At 38.2% G+C, this 15,889-nt stretch overlaps 1 protein-coding gene across 4 annotated transcripts in view; it reads left to right on the top strand.

Annotated features, from left to right (window-relative positions):
- Nucleotides 1-15,889, top strand: part of amph (amphiphysin) — a 32,051-nt gene that overhangs the window by 14,842 nt on the left and 1,320 nt on the right. Inside the window, exons 8-25 of one of the 4 annotated variants that reach the window (XM_056267574.1) lie at nucleotides 1,062-1,137; nucleotides 4,876-4,958; nucleotides 5,654-5,792; nucleotides 5,987-6,109; nucleotides 6,248-6,349; nucleotides 6,505-6,528; nucleotides 6,791-6,817; nucleotides 7,179-7,355; nucleotides 9,187-9,219; nucleotides 9,880-9,921; nucleotides 10,347-10,499; nucleotides 10,846-10,899; nucleotides 11,473-11,520; nucleotides 11,785-11,838; nucleotides 12,145-12,186; nucleotides 13,633-13,929; nucleotides 14,529-14,702; nucleotides 15,745-15,846. In XM_056267574.1, the coding sequence (XP_056123549.1) occupies nucleotides 1,062-1,137; nucleotides 4,876-4,958; nucleotides 5,654-5,792; nucleotides 5,987-6,109; nucleotides 6,248-6,349; nucleotides 6,505-6,528; nucleotides 6,791-6,817; nucleotides 7,179-7,355; nucleotides 9,187-9,219; nucleotides 9,880-9,921; nucleotides 10,347-10,499; nucleotides 10,846-10,899; nucleotides 11,473-11,520; nucleotides 11,785-11,838; nucleotides 12,145-12,186; nucleotides 13,633-13,929; nucleotides 14,529-14,702; nucleotides 15,745-15,846 (1,750 nt within the window). The remainder of the gene's footprint in view (nucleotides 1-1,061; nucleotides 1,138-4,875; nucleotides 4,959-5,653; nucleotides 5,793-5,986; nucleotides 6,110-6,247; nucleotides 6,350-6,504; nucleotides 6,529-6,790; nucleotides 6,818-7,178; nucleotides 7,356-9,186; nucleotides 9,220-9,879; nucleotides 9,922-10,346; nucleotides 10,500-10,845; nucleotides 10,900-11,472; nucleotides 11,521-11,784; nucleotides 11,839-12,144; nucleotides 12,187-13,632; nucleotides 13,930-14,528; nucleotides 14,703-15,744; nucleotides 15,847-15,889) is intronic. The other 3 variants (XM_056267575.1, XM_056267576.1, XM_056267577.1) reach the window with 3 other exon arrangements.

The raw sequence follows: 15,889 nt of genomic DNA, 5'->3' as shown, positions 1-15,889 counted from the left end.
GCCAAGGAATAAGGGTCTTATCTAGCCAAACGATCTGTCATTTAAAAAAAACAAAAAAAAACATGTATATACTTTTTAATCACAAATGCTCGTCTTGCACTAGCTTTGCGATGCGCGTCCACGACTTAACGCATTACAAAGTCATGTTGGAAAGGTCACGCGTCACAGTGGAAGTACCAACCCAGTGTTTACAAAGCGAACATGCAAAGACTAAGTCAAACGCCCTTTAAAAAAGGTAAAACAACAATGTCGGACGATTTTGAAGAAGTTTTACGCCCTACCCTACCTTCCTCCTACCTTTCCAACGTGACTATTTAATGCGTGAAGTCGTGGATGCATCGCAGAGCTAGTGAAAGTGTGGTTTGTGGTTAAAAAGTATATACATTTTGTTTTGTTTTGAAAATGATCGATCGTTTGGCTAGATAAGATCCTTGTTCCTCGGCTGGGATCGTGTAGAGCCCTTTGAAGCTGCATTGAAACTGCAATTTGGACCTTCAACAAGTTGGTCCCCATTGAAGTCCACTATATGGAGAAAATCTTGCAATGTTTTCCTCAAAAACCTTAATTTCTTTTCGACTGAAGAAATAAAGACATGAACATCTTGGAAGACATGAGGGTGAGTAAATTATCAGGAAATTTTAATTCTGGAGTGAACTAATCCTTTAAAAGAGCTCAAATACCTTGCTGAAGTATTAATGTTTGAGGTTAAGAGGTTTGTGTTAGTGCATCACATTTGCCTTTGGATGCTTTTTCACATATTATGCAGTAATTTTGATACTTTTTTTTTTTTAGACATTGGAACGATTTAAATCATGAATCTTGTTTGACTCTTTATTTTGCTTAAACTCTATATCAAACTACTTGCAAGTTTTCTATGTGTGAGAAAATATTTCTATGCGTCATTAGTTTGTAAAGAACTTCTTTTTAAAAATAAAACCAAGGAATTTCTAAACTCCACAGAACATCAGTGTCCATCTATTTCTCTAGATGCTTCTTCAGGATATTGCGCACTTGTTGGATGCCGGAGCCTAATCATTATTCTTCTCCTTTCCTCTTTGCAGTCGGGTGGGGTTCTATGTGAGCACCTTCAAGAACGTCTCCGGCCTGGAAGCTCGATTCCACAGGGAGATCTCTTTTGTGAGTTGGTTTAATTTCTAAAGCTCTAGTCTAGAAGCTGTTAAACATGACGTTTCTCCTAAATGTCACAAACAATAAAAACTGGGTGCTCAGGAAACACAAAGCAAATGTTTCTTTTGAGTCATACTTGTTTCTAGTCACATATGAGTAACCCGTGATTGGCGTCCTGGGAACATTTCCTGCCACATGAAGGTTTTAGAGCAGTCACAGGCTTCTGTGTTTTCAAGAATGGCTTATGACATAATTCACAATTTTACATAGTAAGATTAGGAGCTTTGTTTCGGATCCATGCAGTCAGTCAAAGAAAGCTCTCATGCTTCATCTGAATCTCTAAATCTGCTGGTTGTGCTGCAGCTATAACTCCTGAAGACAAATATCTTTGTGTGTGTATCTGTTTTCTATATCACAGAGGAGACACTGATGAACCATTGAGGGATATTTACAGGGCTATTTAACTCTTTAACAATGCAGTGCATCTGCTGGAAAACACAACAGAATGTGCAAATGTGGGAAAAGCACCGCCTGCCCTATAAACTAACAAAATTTTCCACCCTTTAGACACACATAGGAATATTAATGTTATATAATGCTGATCATATTTTCATGCTTAATAAGACTGGAAAAGTTTAAACTGAATGTTTTATACAGGCTATTATGTTAATATGACAACAGTAATAGAGTATGGCAGTTAATATGACAACATTTATTTAACTAAATTAAATTTATTTAACTAAATTAAAAACTGTTTCATACCATTAACAAACTGATCAAAGGTAACAGTTTCTAGTTCCTATAATGTACCTGCCTCAGCTCAGCTTTGTAATAGATTTCTTGATCATTTCAGTTCCAAGATTGTTAATGCTCGCAAATGCATTACTTCTGTTGTGTCTGCTTCTGCTCTCAGTATCCTTAATTTTTCTGGCACATTTTTCTCAAATTTGAGCTCACTTGACCATGTCTCTTTGGGTAATGTGGTTTCACAAATGAAAGCTGCCACTAAGTGAAACCATTTCTACCTGTCTGTTTAAATCATGTTTTGCCTCTCTATGCCCTGTCGTATTGAGTATACTAAATGATTTCCTGAGCACAGGTGTTGTGCCTGCTACACTTAAAATCGCTGCTGTAACATCTGTACCAAAAAATACCAACGTAGACTGGGTAAACATCAATCATTTTTGTCCCATTTCCAATCCGCCCTTTCTTGCTAAAATACTTGAGCGAATTGTGGTTTCTCAGTTATACACTCACCTTACTTTACACAATTTTTTTGAGCCCCTCCAATCTGGCTTCCGCAAACTGCATAGCACTGAAACAGCATTAGTTAAAGTCACCAATGAACTGTTAATTGCTTCAGACTCTGGCTGTCTTTCAATCCTGATTCTTCTCGATCTCAGTGCTGCTTTTGACACTGTAGATCATTCTCTTTTACTCACTCGTTTGGAAACTGTTTTTGGTGTTACTGACACTGTATTAAACTAGTTCAAGTCTTACCTTTCAGACTGTAGGCAGTTTGTGTCCCTGTCTGAATTTATGGTCCAATATTGGTTCAGTGCAATTTGGTGTTCCCCAGGGTTCTGTTTTGAGTCCCTTACTTTTTAGCATGTACATTTTCCCCTGGGGCAACTTCTAAGATCCCTTGGTCTTAAGTTTCATTTTTATGCAGACGAGACTCAGATTTACATTCACACAAAACCTGGTGATAACTCGACTGTTGCCTTTCTTGAACACTGCATATCGGAGGTAAAAATATGGATGTCACAAAATTTTCTTTGTCTCAACAGTGACAAGACTGAGGTTATGCTGATTGGTTCACCCCACCAAATACGTAAAGCTGACACGTTAACCCTAAAGGTGGATGGCTCTGCTTTGGAGTTTCAAACAAAATTGAAAAATTTGGGGGTGATATTTGATTCAAATTTAACATTTGATCCTCATGTCCAGAACACGGTTAAAGTATAATTTTTTCACCTCTGAAACATTGCAAGACTGTGCCCCATGTTATCTTTCTCCATGGCGGAAAAACTGATCAACACATTTGTTTTTTCTCGCATCGACTATTGTAATGCTCTGCTCGCTGGGGTCTCTAAATCAACTCTAAATAAATTGCAGTATGTTCAAAACTCAGCTGCCAGAATCCTGACAAGGTCCAGGACAAGTGAGCACATCACTCCAATCTTGGAGTCCTTGCACTGGCTTCCTGTCAGGTTTCGCATAGATTTTAAAATTCTCATGCTTACTGTTACGACCCCTTGGCTCAAGGAACATGAATGGAGAGGCCAAACAACATAATCAAATTTGCACAAATGTGTATTTAATCAAGAAAACAAACATAACTACATTAAAGTATAACATAAAATATAAATATACAAAAACAACAACATCAAGCCTTTGACTGGAGAGGGTGAGAAAGTCAACAGGACAACCAAACAGCAAGACCAAGCTCCTAGCAGCCAACACCTAGCAGCTATCTTATGAGCAGCATGGTTAATCACCGTCAATTCTCCACACCTGTTTCTTCTTCTTGTTCTTGTTGTTATTTTTCCACACCTGTTTCACAGCAATTAACCTGAGGACACAAATAGTGTTACCCAGAGACACCTACTGGACAAAAATAAAATACTACACCCCGTGATCCATCACACTTACCTACAAGGCCATGCATGATTTATCGCCAGTATACCTGTCTGAACTTTTAACTGTCTACACCCCAAGGCGTAATCTCCGCTCTCCTGATTCTGGCTTTTTAACTATCCCTGCAACTCGTTTACGCTCTATGGGTGACCGGGCTTTTTCTTCTTTGGCTCTAAAATTGTGGAATTCTCTCCCCACTGAGATTAGACATGCTGAATCTTGTTTCAATCTTCTCTTAAAACGTACTTTTTCCGGCTAGCATATATGTGATTTTTTTATTGATTTTGATTGTATGATTCTATTTATTTATTTATTTATTTATTTTTATTTATATATATATTCTCTGTTATCTCAATGTATCTTTTCTGTACGTCTTTGTAAAGCAATTTGAGATGCAGCTTTTAAAGGCACTATATAAAATAAAGTTTATTATATTATTATTATTATTATTATAACTAAGGTCATTTTGGAATGCTGGTTTTTTAGACTTTCTTCATTAGAGACATTACTGAGTGCTGATTTTTGCCTCTTTAGATACACACAATCTCTGGACAATTTATCTGTCATTCTGGGTTCACACTGAGTAGGGAACTCTGCCTGGTATAATGTGTTTATTATTAGACACAGCATGTGGCTGTCAGTGGACATTGTTAAAGACTTTTATCGCCTGAAGGGGTATACAGTGCAGCTCGGCACAGAAGCTACTGCAAAGGTCTGCTATGTTTGTGTCAGTGTTATCAGCACATAGGTCAATGCATCTCTCTACTGACACATGCTCTATTTGTACTTTTATTTAAGGAGTGAGAAGCATTTGTTTCCCTTCATTCCACATTCAGAAAACCTTTATGAAATAATTTGAGCATTAAGTGTTTATGATGGTGATTATGAATTATTATTATTATTAACGTACTATTTTTATATTAACAACATTGAGATTATGTACAAGTTTATGCACAATAAAAATGCATGAATAGCTCAATAGCCATTCAGTAGCACCAAAGTTCCTGAACAGAGAGATAAATGGCTGCCAAGGGCAAGTCATTTTGTGTGAGTTCTTCTCATAATTATTTGTTTCAGTTTATTTCTTTCTCTGTGTTTTGGATCTAGCTCTGTCATAAGCTGTATGAAGTGATGAATAAGCTCGCTGAGCAGCATTCCGACAAAATGTTCACAATTCAAGGAGCACCCAGGTAAGGAATAGGTTTTAACCGTCATTAACCTCCCTGCACAGAATGTACTTATTCTATGATGGAACTGATGGTTCTACATAAGAGCGAAAGGTTGAAGAGTCTTCATGTCATGATGTTTTATTTTTGTTACCACCTTGAAAAATGACAAGAAAACAAGAATCTTGTCATAATGACTTTAATACTTGTAATCAAACATTTATACGGGTTGGCTCTGTTTGTGTTTTTGCTGTTACAGAGTGAAACGGTAAGTAGTATAGATATAGTATAATAGTATAGAAAATTGTGTAGGCTTTGGAGATTTAATTCCTCTAAAGTTTTATTAGTTTAGTAAGTAAAAAAAACTGCTTTAGTAAAAAAGTAAGTAAACAATCTTTGCACAAAATAGATTTGTAGTGCAGAGGAACCCCATAGTTCAACAGCACTGTGCTTGAGGCAAATGATGATTGTGTTTAGTTTTGTAAATCTGGTGGGTGATGGGTGGTGTCAGGAACCTTTAGGATTTTAACCTTTAGCAATTATGCTAAAACATGTTCTTCTTAAAAATATCCACTAAGGGCTGTGAACTTCTTATTCAGAATTAAAGAAGTCATAATGAATTGTCAAGATAGTGTTCTTAGTGGTCATGTAGTGTGTGTGTGTGTGTGTGTGTGTGTGTGTGTGTGTGTGTGTGTGTGTGTGTGTGTGTGTGTTGACAGTGACTCTGGGCCCCTGCGATTAGCCAGGACTCCAACCCCACCTGATGATGAGAGCCCAGACAGCAGCCCAGCTGCCAGCCCTAACCACACACTAAGACCTATATCTCCCGGCCCACCTCGACCCAAATCACCTTCACAGGTAGGGCCTGAAACACCTCCAAGACACAATGCTTATCAGGATTTTCCTGGTGTCCCGCAACATTTACAATGAATATGCAAGTAGAAAGTTTGCAGTTCATTCATGATGTGCAGCACAATTATTCTCCTTGACCAGCATTTGTGAGGTTATGATTTGGGAAGTTCAAAGGCACATATGGTATATCTTCATCTCAGCTCAAGATGGGACCTCCAAAACCACCTCCTCCAAAAGCTACTCCAACCAAGGAGCTCCAACAAGAGCAGATAATCGACCTGTTCGATGGAGGCTTTCCAGAAATCAGTGTTACATCACCACAGGTGAGTGAACATTCTGGAGCCTTACTTTATTATTAGTATGTAAAAAGAGAAGAGACATTAGGAGTAAACCAGTGTCATTGAACAGCATGTTACCATATTTAAAAGTAAGTCCATTTTATTTTTATGTCCTTATTTTAGCTAAATGAGAAACCAGGAGAATCTCTCTTGGACTTGGATTTTGATCCGTTCAAGCCTGATGCCAGTACACCTATCGGGCAGACCCAATCACCCATATCTCAGGTTCTTCTTCATATTCTGCTTTATTGTATTACAATTGGGAGACAGTGAGAGGTCAAATAAAAGGTTTAGCAATAATTGCTCTGTTTTTATGATCATGGAATATTAATCAATCAGTAAGAAAATAGATATTTAATGCATAACATTTTTTCTCACAGACACTACCTTGGGATCTTTGGACGGTGAGCCTGCTTCCTTTGCTTTCTCTTTGATCTATGTGTGCTGATCTTGGAAATCTTGGTGCTATCAGTAACTTGGTGACAGAATCCTGTCTCCTGTCCTGATGTCAAAAGAAGTGGCCTAGATTTGTATTCTTTTGAAACAATAAATTTGCACTGACATGAAATGTGAAGATGTTGCTGTATTTTCATGAAAAGCTTACAACTGCTCCTGTTGAGCATGAATTTGACAGCAAATACCTTTGATATCTTTGTTTATTTCTAGGGAAATGCTGCACAGCCTGCAGAGCCTGTAAGTAATGACTGACGAGAGTGTCTCAGTAGAAAGCAATTGCGAATGTAATTGAAGTTCATGGCAGAATTAACCTCCAGCTTTCAAGAGAATATAACTTCTTAAATGTTCATTTATTCATTAATGTTACAAATGAAATGATTTCAGTTACAGAAATCTGTCCGCCATTTCTCCAGTGTGACATCGCATCACAATTTACACAAATTCATGTACTCTAGTTCAAAATATTCATGTTTAGTTTATTCAATCCATGTCTGTGACAAATCTGTGTCTGTCAGTGACAAGTCTTCTTTTGCCCCTCCTCTGTTGGAGGCTTTTTTTTGGACATTAACCACTTGTTACCTTTTTTTACCCTGATCAGGCTGCAGATGCTGGCTTCACTGCCAACTGGGCAGCTGACTTTGGTTCTTCTGCCACTACGGTTACGGAGGAATCTGAAAATGCTCAACCTGCATTGGATGGGCAGGGCTGGCCACCTTCTGAGGGTTGGCCCACAGAGGCAGCATCAGAGCCGCAGGAAGAGGTGGCCACAGATGAGGTTAGAGCCTGGGATACGGAAAACTATCCTGAGCCAAACCCAGACTGTTATCCCTGTGCTGTGGGGGGTGGCGAGGCCAAGCAACAGCATCCAGGACAGGGGCAGGAGGGTGTAGAGGAAGGTCAGACAGACTGGGCTACAAATCAAGTGGAATGGGCAGAAGAAAAGGCAGGTTGCGGATCAGAGGAGACAGGGGCAGAGGAGACAGTGGGCTTGCAACCAATGCCTGGAATCATATTAACCAATGAGTTTGGTCAGGTGATTCAGGATGCCACGGAGGGAGTAGGGGGAGATAGTTCCAGATGGGGCCTGTCTAGCCAGGTGGATTTAGATGGATCCGGGTCAGAATACGAGACTGCTGAAGAATGGGGTGATGTCCCGGGACAAAACGGTGGGTGGGTCAGTGCAGATGATGAACTTGAATCTGCCGAGAATGAGAATCCAGTTGTGGCACCAGAACAAGGCACTGTGGCCCAAGAGTGCTTTGCAGACTGGGACACGGCTGACAGTTTCCCCAAGCAGATTACCCCTGCTGACTCTGTGTTTGGTGGTGATGCATTTGCAGCCAACTGCGATCAGCCTGAAGCAGAACCATGTGTCTCAGAGCTTGAAAATGAAAGCTCGGATGAGCTGCATTCAGACCCAGCCAAAGCAGGAGCAAATACGCCTCAAAATGTTCTTGATTCTACTCCGAGTTCAGACCCATTTGGCACTGAAGGTCATGATCCATTTGGTACAGGGAATGATCCTTTTGCCGCTTCAGGGGACGACCCATTTGGCACTGGAAACGATCCATTTGCCACCTTAGATCAAGACCAAGATCCCAGTGGCTTTTCTGGAAGTGATCCTTTTTCTACAACAGGCAGTGATCTTTTCGGCACTGAAGGATTACCAACAGAGAGTCCGAAAAGTGTGTTTGATTCCGATCAATTTGCAGAGACCCAGTCAAGAGACGAAGGACAGTGTGCACCAGAACCCTTTGCCGCTGAATTCCCATCAGATCCTTTTGCCACTGGGGGCAATCAGGACCCATTTGCTAATGAGATAACATCTGATCCTTTTGCCAATGAAAGCAGCGGGGATCCATTTACCAATGAAAACGACCAGGGGTGGGCAGGGAGTTGGGAATCTACTGGGACAAAGGAGGCTATTCATGAAGGAAAAGACTCTGATGTCATTGATGACAAAACTGGACATGCCAATGGGTTTGCCCAGTGGGCAGCCTTTCCTGCGCCAGCTGCAGACTCTGAGAACTCCAGTAAGGGCTCCTGGCAAGAGGTGAGCGATAGCAGTGGCTTCTTCTCTTCTGATGGCCAAGGTAACTTTACAGCAGGCTGGCCAGGTGAGGCTGTTCCACCCCAAGACCCCTTTGCCTCCCTCCCTGGACCACAAGACCCCTCTAATCCTAAAGGTACCATTGCAGCAGACCAGGTCGGTCATAAAGAGCCAGAGAACTCAGACCTGTCTGAAGATGAAGTTGCAAACCGGAGATACGGAAAGTTATACCAAGAAATAGATACAGAGCTGGAAGAGGTACCTGACTTCCTGCCACTCTGCTTAGCTTAGCGTAGAGTAGACTACAGCAAGAATACTCCCCTCCTTCCCTGCCTGCAGATGAAGTACTATTTTCCTGCTACAAAACCCTTCGGACCCTGGAACCCCTCCCACAGTCCACAGCCCCAAGACCTGTTCTCCTCTCTCTCCTTTGCTTGCTTTGATTGTTTGTTGGTTTTGCTAAGTTCAAGTAGAATTTGCAGTTTTCCAAGTCTGTGCAATTAAAATACATGTCTTTGACGGATTACATGCTAATTACTCATTTAATTCGGTTTAGGTGCCCAACAAGGCTTTTAATGGATTCTCTAAGGTAAATCAGAGTTTAGAAAGTTTGCTTTTCAGTAGATTAAAAGAAAATTTATAACATTATGAATTACTGTCAATGTGGCCAAACACAAAAGCTACATTGGCCAAAGTGATTGTGCAAGTATTTTAGCAGTGCTTTTAGTTTGCTGCCTGTAGGTGCTGAAAAAGTCTATTGATTTTCACATAATCTGTTTTTCAGGAACAAGTGTTACATTAATTTTGAGTATAGTATACTTAAATAATATACTCAATAGTATAGTTTGAGAATAGAGTATAGTTTTCATAGTGTTGTTTTGTAAAAATTGGAAAAAAGAGATTCAATTATGGATCTCATCATTTGAAACAAATGATGACAATAATTGGTCCATTTTAATGAATATTTTTCAAAAATAAATTAATTTTCACAAATGATGACACTAATTTTACAATGAACATGCAGAACCTGGTGTTAAAAATAATTGTGGCCCTGCTTTAATGTACCTAATCCTGTTTTATAACTAATACAAATGATGAACCCTACTAATTCCTGTTCCCTGAAAGATTCATTAAAATATGTCTCACTGGAATTTTGAACAAAATAATCTCCAGTCTATTCTAGCGGTTATATGTTTCAGATTTCATACAATTAAATTTGCTTACCTCCATCCCTTTATTCTCTCTTTAGGATGCAACAGCCCCAACATTTGTGGCCGAATTTGATAAGATGGTGAGTTGACAGTCTTTTGATAGTGAAGATTTTGACTGTAATGCTTTGTACTATGCCAGAAATAACTTATCATACTCAGTGGGTGTCAATAGGTATGTTCCATAAATGTTTCTTTGTAATATTGTTCTTTTTTTGTGATAGTTTTTCCTCTTTTTTATTTTTCCCCTTTTGTAGGAAAAAAAAATCATATGTATTTATTTTTATCAATCATTTTGTTGGTATGCTCCCTCATGGTTATAGTGCCTCAAAGTCTGATTGCACTACAGTACATGGATACATCTGTCATTGCTTGTTGCAAAGTCTAGATAACTGATGGAACTTTGAAAGGGACTGTTGTTTTAAACTTATGGCTTTTGATACTGGTCCAGTGGTGAATGTGTCATTGGGCAGTGTTTCTTATTGTCTTCTTGTAAATGTATATAAAGTCTGAAGCCCCAGAGGGTGATGTAGCTGAAGGAGAAGGTGAAGCACCCCCAGCCTCAGTACCTGAGGGTGGTGAGGGTCCCGTCACCACTCCCCCTACAGATACACAACCAGCAGAGATTGCTGCTACAAGCCCCCCTGCAGAGACAGCCACAGTGAGTGACAAAGCGTCAAATAAACGTCATCAGAAATGTCATCACCATCATCATCAACACCATTGTCATCATTTTTGTCATTTACATCAATGCTTTCCATTGTTACTATTATCACCCTCATCATAGTCGTTGTGATCATCGTCATCAATATATTGATACTATTTTCATAATTTTCATCTCAACATCAGTCTTGTTAGCATATTCATCATCAACATCTTCCATCAGAGCATAAAAGTTATTATTGCCCTTGATGTCATGATACAACCCTCATGTTACATGTAATAATACACATCAAAATGATCAGAAATGAGCTGTAGCCATTGATTGTGTACTGTTGTTTATAAAGAGCACTGTGGAGTCTCCAGTATCTGCTGAGACTGAGCCATCTGAGCAGGCTGAGGTATGTGCCTTAAACCTCCCAAAATAATTCAAAACAGTGCCTGCATATTGACCACCTTACCTTTTCTATTTTAAAACTCTGTATGTTTTAGAAAAAAACTGTCTAGATTTTTCTGGGGTTCTGTAACTCAAACATATTTGATTTAATATTATTATTATTTTTATGGTATTGACAATTGTAAATATAGATGTTTTATTATTGTATATATGAACATATTTTATACCAGTGCAAGCTCTGAATGTGACTTTTCTTTTTCTTATGTAGTAACCAGTTAATTTTTTTAATGTTCTTTTTATGGTGGTGAATTTTGAATATGTTTTTTATTTTTATTTTGTACCAATCCATTTTTTTTTTTTTTTTTTTTATGTACACATGCTTTGGGATCAGTTTGCAGTGTATATATATATTATTATTATTATTATTATTTTGCATGAACTAAAGTAGGATGTCAGAAGCACAGTTATGGAGTGGAACTAAAAAAACAACAATACTGTTTAATTTACAGTTTTTACTAAGACTTTGGTTGAGCTTGAGATTTTAAATGTTGATGAAAAAGTCTCAACCATTCTTTAGCTCCCAGTTGAGGACATAGAAAAGGAGCAACCCAGTGAAGAAGCCCCGGTAACTATAAGAAAAACTTATAACTTATGTATAATGAATGGCATAAGAGAAACTCAAGTCATATGCAGCACTGTCGCATATGTGCTTGGTTTCGAACTGTATCTAGCAAATCCTCGTTTTCTGTACAGAAACAGCCTTTTGGCATTTGCAGTGTGTCCAAATGAATTATGTATGAGATACAAGATATGAAATAAAAACAGGTGGTGTTATTTGGAAGTATAACAGAAATTGGAGATAGCATGAATGTTTTTTATTTGCATGTAGGAATCTGCTCCAGTCCAAGAAACAGAGAAGGAGTCACCTACAGAGGCGGCTCTGGTAATTTCACTTCTATAATCATTGCCTTCCGAATATGAAATCAATACTACTTTCCATTATTAATGAAGACCTTCAATTATTAAATTCCACATTCCTACTTCTAAACATGTTTTTAGGTTCAGCAATAATTCACAGAGATGATTATAAGCATCCAAACTCTGATACAGATGATATTAACGGTTACGAAAGAAAAGCCAGATACTCGCATGACCAGATACAGATTTGTTGACTCATCACTGCAGTATGTCTTTAATTTGAATAAATTAATGTGTAATGATGCTGATAACCACGTTTCTTTGTGTGTAGGCTACCTTTGAAGATAAAGAGTCTCCCATTGACGAGACTCCGGTAACTATTTGTCTTAATAGATCAAAAATCAAAAAGTCTTAAAATAATTTTGTTATTATTTCAACATTACTCTGTACATATTTACTGTTATTTTTTGTTTGTACATTGTTTTGTCTCATGAAGCCATATGCAAATACATTCAATTATTTTATTTATTCAATCACTGTTATTGTCAGATCATTTCTGACAAGTTTTTAGTGCGTACTATAGAATACCTTGTAACAGTATAATTATTCAAATATTTTAAAGAGTCTCAGTCTGATATTAAATCATCATCTGGCTTCATATTCAACTTCGTGTGGTTACCAAACTGATGGCTGGAAAGAAATGGAACAGGATGGTAGCCACATAAGTCATTATTTAGTATTGCAGAATGCTTTTTTAATAGTATGTGTTGATGGATTTCTAACATGCGCTGTGGCATTTATCAAAACCTTTAACCCATCTTTTTTGTATATTTGTATGTTTTATGTTAAGTTTTTCAGGGTACAATCAGCTGTTGCAACATCTGGCAGGACAATAACAAACACCGTCCAGCTCATAAATGATTATTCTTGTTCCAAGCACAAAGCTTTGTTTTTAGATCCAGAGATCATTAGAAGCCTAACACTGCCACTGTTTCTGCCATTTCTGATTGTACCTTTATTGTTTAATTTTCATTTCATGTTTTTTTTTTCCCCTGGTCTTTTATGTTACAATAGCTTTGAACCACATAAGGTTGCAAACACTAAAGCCAATTTAACAGAGATGATGTTCTAACCCGACAATTCCCCTGCTTACTGAACCTTTAAATAGTGGCTTAACAGATGACTATTATTATCCCTCTAATCACCATTTTCGGTTTCTATGGTGACTCCATTCTTACATCACTGTAACGGGCAGTAATTTTACATTCTCTCTTTGCTTAAGTGACGTTCTTGTGGCAAACATTTTCAGGTGTCAATATAATCTTAGGATCTATGTTTTGTTGAATCTGAATTCAGCAGTTTTGAATGAAAAGGGGTTCTGGAATTTATGACAAAAAAAAGGGGGTTCCATTTTACAGTTATTCTGGAGTTAGGCTGAACTTTTTGGTTACTTCGTCATATGTATATTGAGATCATATTGTCTCTATGATCTGAGGAATGTTCATCCATGCTACTTCATTCAGTAGGCAGTGGTTATCCACTATGAATCATGACCCCCTATCCTTCATGCCGTCTATTGAACATTTCCCCTAGCCAAAGTACTTGACTGTTGGTGAAACTCAAGTCAGTTTTTTTGAGAACTGACTTGCCATTCCACATCAGGGACAGTTTTAACTTCTGAAGTTAAACTGGTCCCTGCACCCCTCATTGTGACACTCTTGAGTGCTCCCCTCTGTGGTACTGTACACCAATCCATCCACATGAGTGGCTTGTGTTAAGTGTTCAAACACTGGCTCTCACTCCTGGGCACCTCTTCTAGACTATAGATGCCAAACCAGAGGAAGAGGCCAGTTCACTAGAAGCCAAACCAGGAGATGAACCAGATAATGTTGAGCCCAAACCAACAGATGAACCAGATAAGGTTGAGACCCAACCAACAGATGAACCAGATAAGGTTGAGACCCAACCAACAGATGAACCAGATAAGGTTGAAACCCAACCAGGAGAAGTTCCTGATAATATTGAGCCCAAACCAGGAGATGCTCCTGATAATGTTGAGCCCCAACCAGGGGATGAAACCAGTAAGGAGGGTGCTGCAAACAATGGGAAAGAGGAGGTAGATATTCACCTGTGTTTCTGCACTTTGGTATGCAGACCATTGACAAGACCCTGGTTTATTTATGTAACCGTTCTGGACTGCACTCTAAAACTCACTGATACTTAGAATTATAATCAAAATGCTTTAAGAACAAATATGTTCTACTGAGTGTTAATTTTGTAACATGATAAGCTAAATGTCAATTGTTTTTCAGTAAGGTCTTGATGAGTTAATGCATTAGCTAGCATAAACTAACATGAACAATGTATTTTTTACATAATTTATCAATCTTTGTTAATGTTAATCAAAAATACAATTGTGCATTGTTCGTTCACAGTGCATTAACTAGTATCAATGTTAACGTGAAGATTAATAAACGCTGTAGAAGTATTGTTCGCTGTTAGTTCATGTTAACATAATGTTAACAAATGAGACCTTATTGTTAAACATTACCTATTGTTCTTTTATCCAGTTGTTTTCAATTTATTATGTGTATAAAGTATGTGTGATCTGTTTCATGTGTATTATGTAACTGTCAAGTTGTTGGTCAAAAATATACTTAAAAATCTAACCTTAAGGTTTGTCACTTGAGTGATGCTGTTTGTTTCTCACCTCAGGAGAAGATGCCTATCCCTTCTGTTGTTATTGAGCCTGCCTCTAGTAATGAGGGTGATGATGACCGGGATGGTGATCTCACATCTCCAATCGCATCCATTGACAATGGGGTGATCGCAGGATGCCAATCAACCAATGACATCTCCTCTGGAATGCCTACTGGATATATTTTCAAGGTGAATATAAAGCGAACACCATTGAAGTAAGGGATAATGGACAGTCATACATTTATTTTGCAATAATGACCGAGTGACCGTACATTATCCTGTTAATCACACGGCTACTCGCCAAATAAGTAAACACGTGGTCAGGAAATATGGTGAACCTGATCTCACCAAGTACAGCATGTTCCTGGATCATTCCAATCAACCAATCAGATTTGAGGGACAAGTTTAGAGTTTATGTCAAGTTTAGGCTAACAACCAGGGTTAGGTGCTTCTACATCAGTTTTATTTAGCTATCATTTCCCTTTGATTTTAGGGAAAGGTTATGGGTATGGTTAGGTTTAGGGGTGGGGATAAGGTTAAGACTAAATTTTCAGACAGGAATGTTTTTCTAGTATCAATAAAATATGTTGATCCAGGAACATTTCTTACTTGGCAAAATCACAGTGACCCAGAAAATATTGATTTTGCCCATATCCATCTTAACTTTAATGTGCAAGACTTCCAATTCATTAGCCACTATAAATAAAAGAATGTGCAGTAACAAACCAGTGTGTTCATGATTACGATAATATATTAAAATAATATGATAAAAAGTATCAGTTTGCAATATCAAGCAGCATAACAAACTGTCTGACACCCAGAAGTCTTGCACAATCAAAGTTAAAAATGACCAAGCCCGCTCTTACCTTAAAAATAAGGTAGATATAACCTTAAAGTTACTGCTATATATTATATATATAGCAGGACTACCACGATTGGCTTTTCTTCCCTATTGTGACGTAGGCTACATCCGAATGAAACGGCTTCTCGAACCAGAAATGAATTAGGGTTGCCAGTAAACACGTCATCAGAGAAGAGATGTCGCTGCAACAGGGATACGCACAATAACGATGTGCACGAATAAATCATTTATAATAATTACAGCAATATTCCATAAAAAAATACAAATTGTCAATTTTGATTTTATGGTGACTTTAAGATGAACGTGCTGGAAATGAGCAGAGCTTCATGCACATGTAATAATGAGTCTTGTTCTTATGCTGTCTCGTAGGTTGAAACGTTGCATGATTTTGAAGCAGCGAACCCAGACGAACTGGAGCTGAAGAAAGGAGACATTGTTTTGGTGGTACCTACAGAGCTAACTGAAGATCAGGTACGATTTGCTTGAATGTTTTGTTTTATGATCCTTTCTTGTT

Source organism: Rhinichthys klamathensis, unplaced genomic scaffold (assembly GCF_029890125.1).
Source record: "Rhinichthys klamathensis goyatoka isolate OS25496 unplaced genomic scaffold, OSU_Roscu_1.1 h1tg000261l_1, whole genome shotgun sequence".
NCBI lineage: Eukaryota > Metazoa > Chordata > Actinopteri > Cypriniformes > Leuciscidae > Rhinichthys > Rhinichthys klamathensis.
The sequence above is the reverse complement of the archived record's forward strand: the minus strand, read 5'-3'. Positions and strand labels throughout refer to the sequence as shown.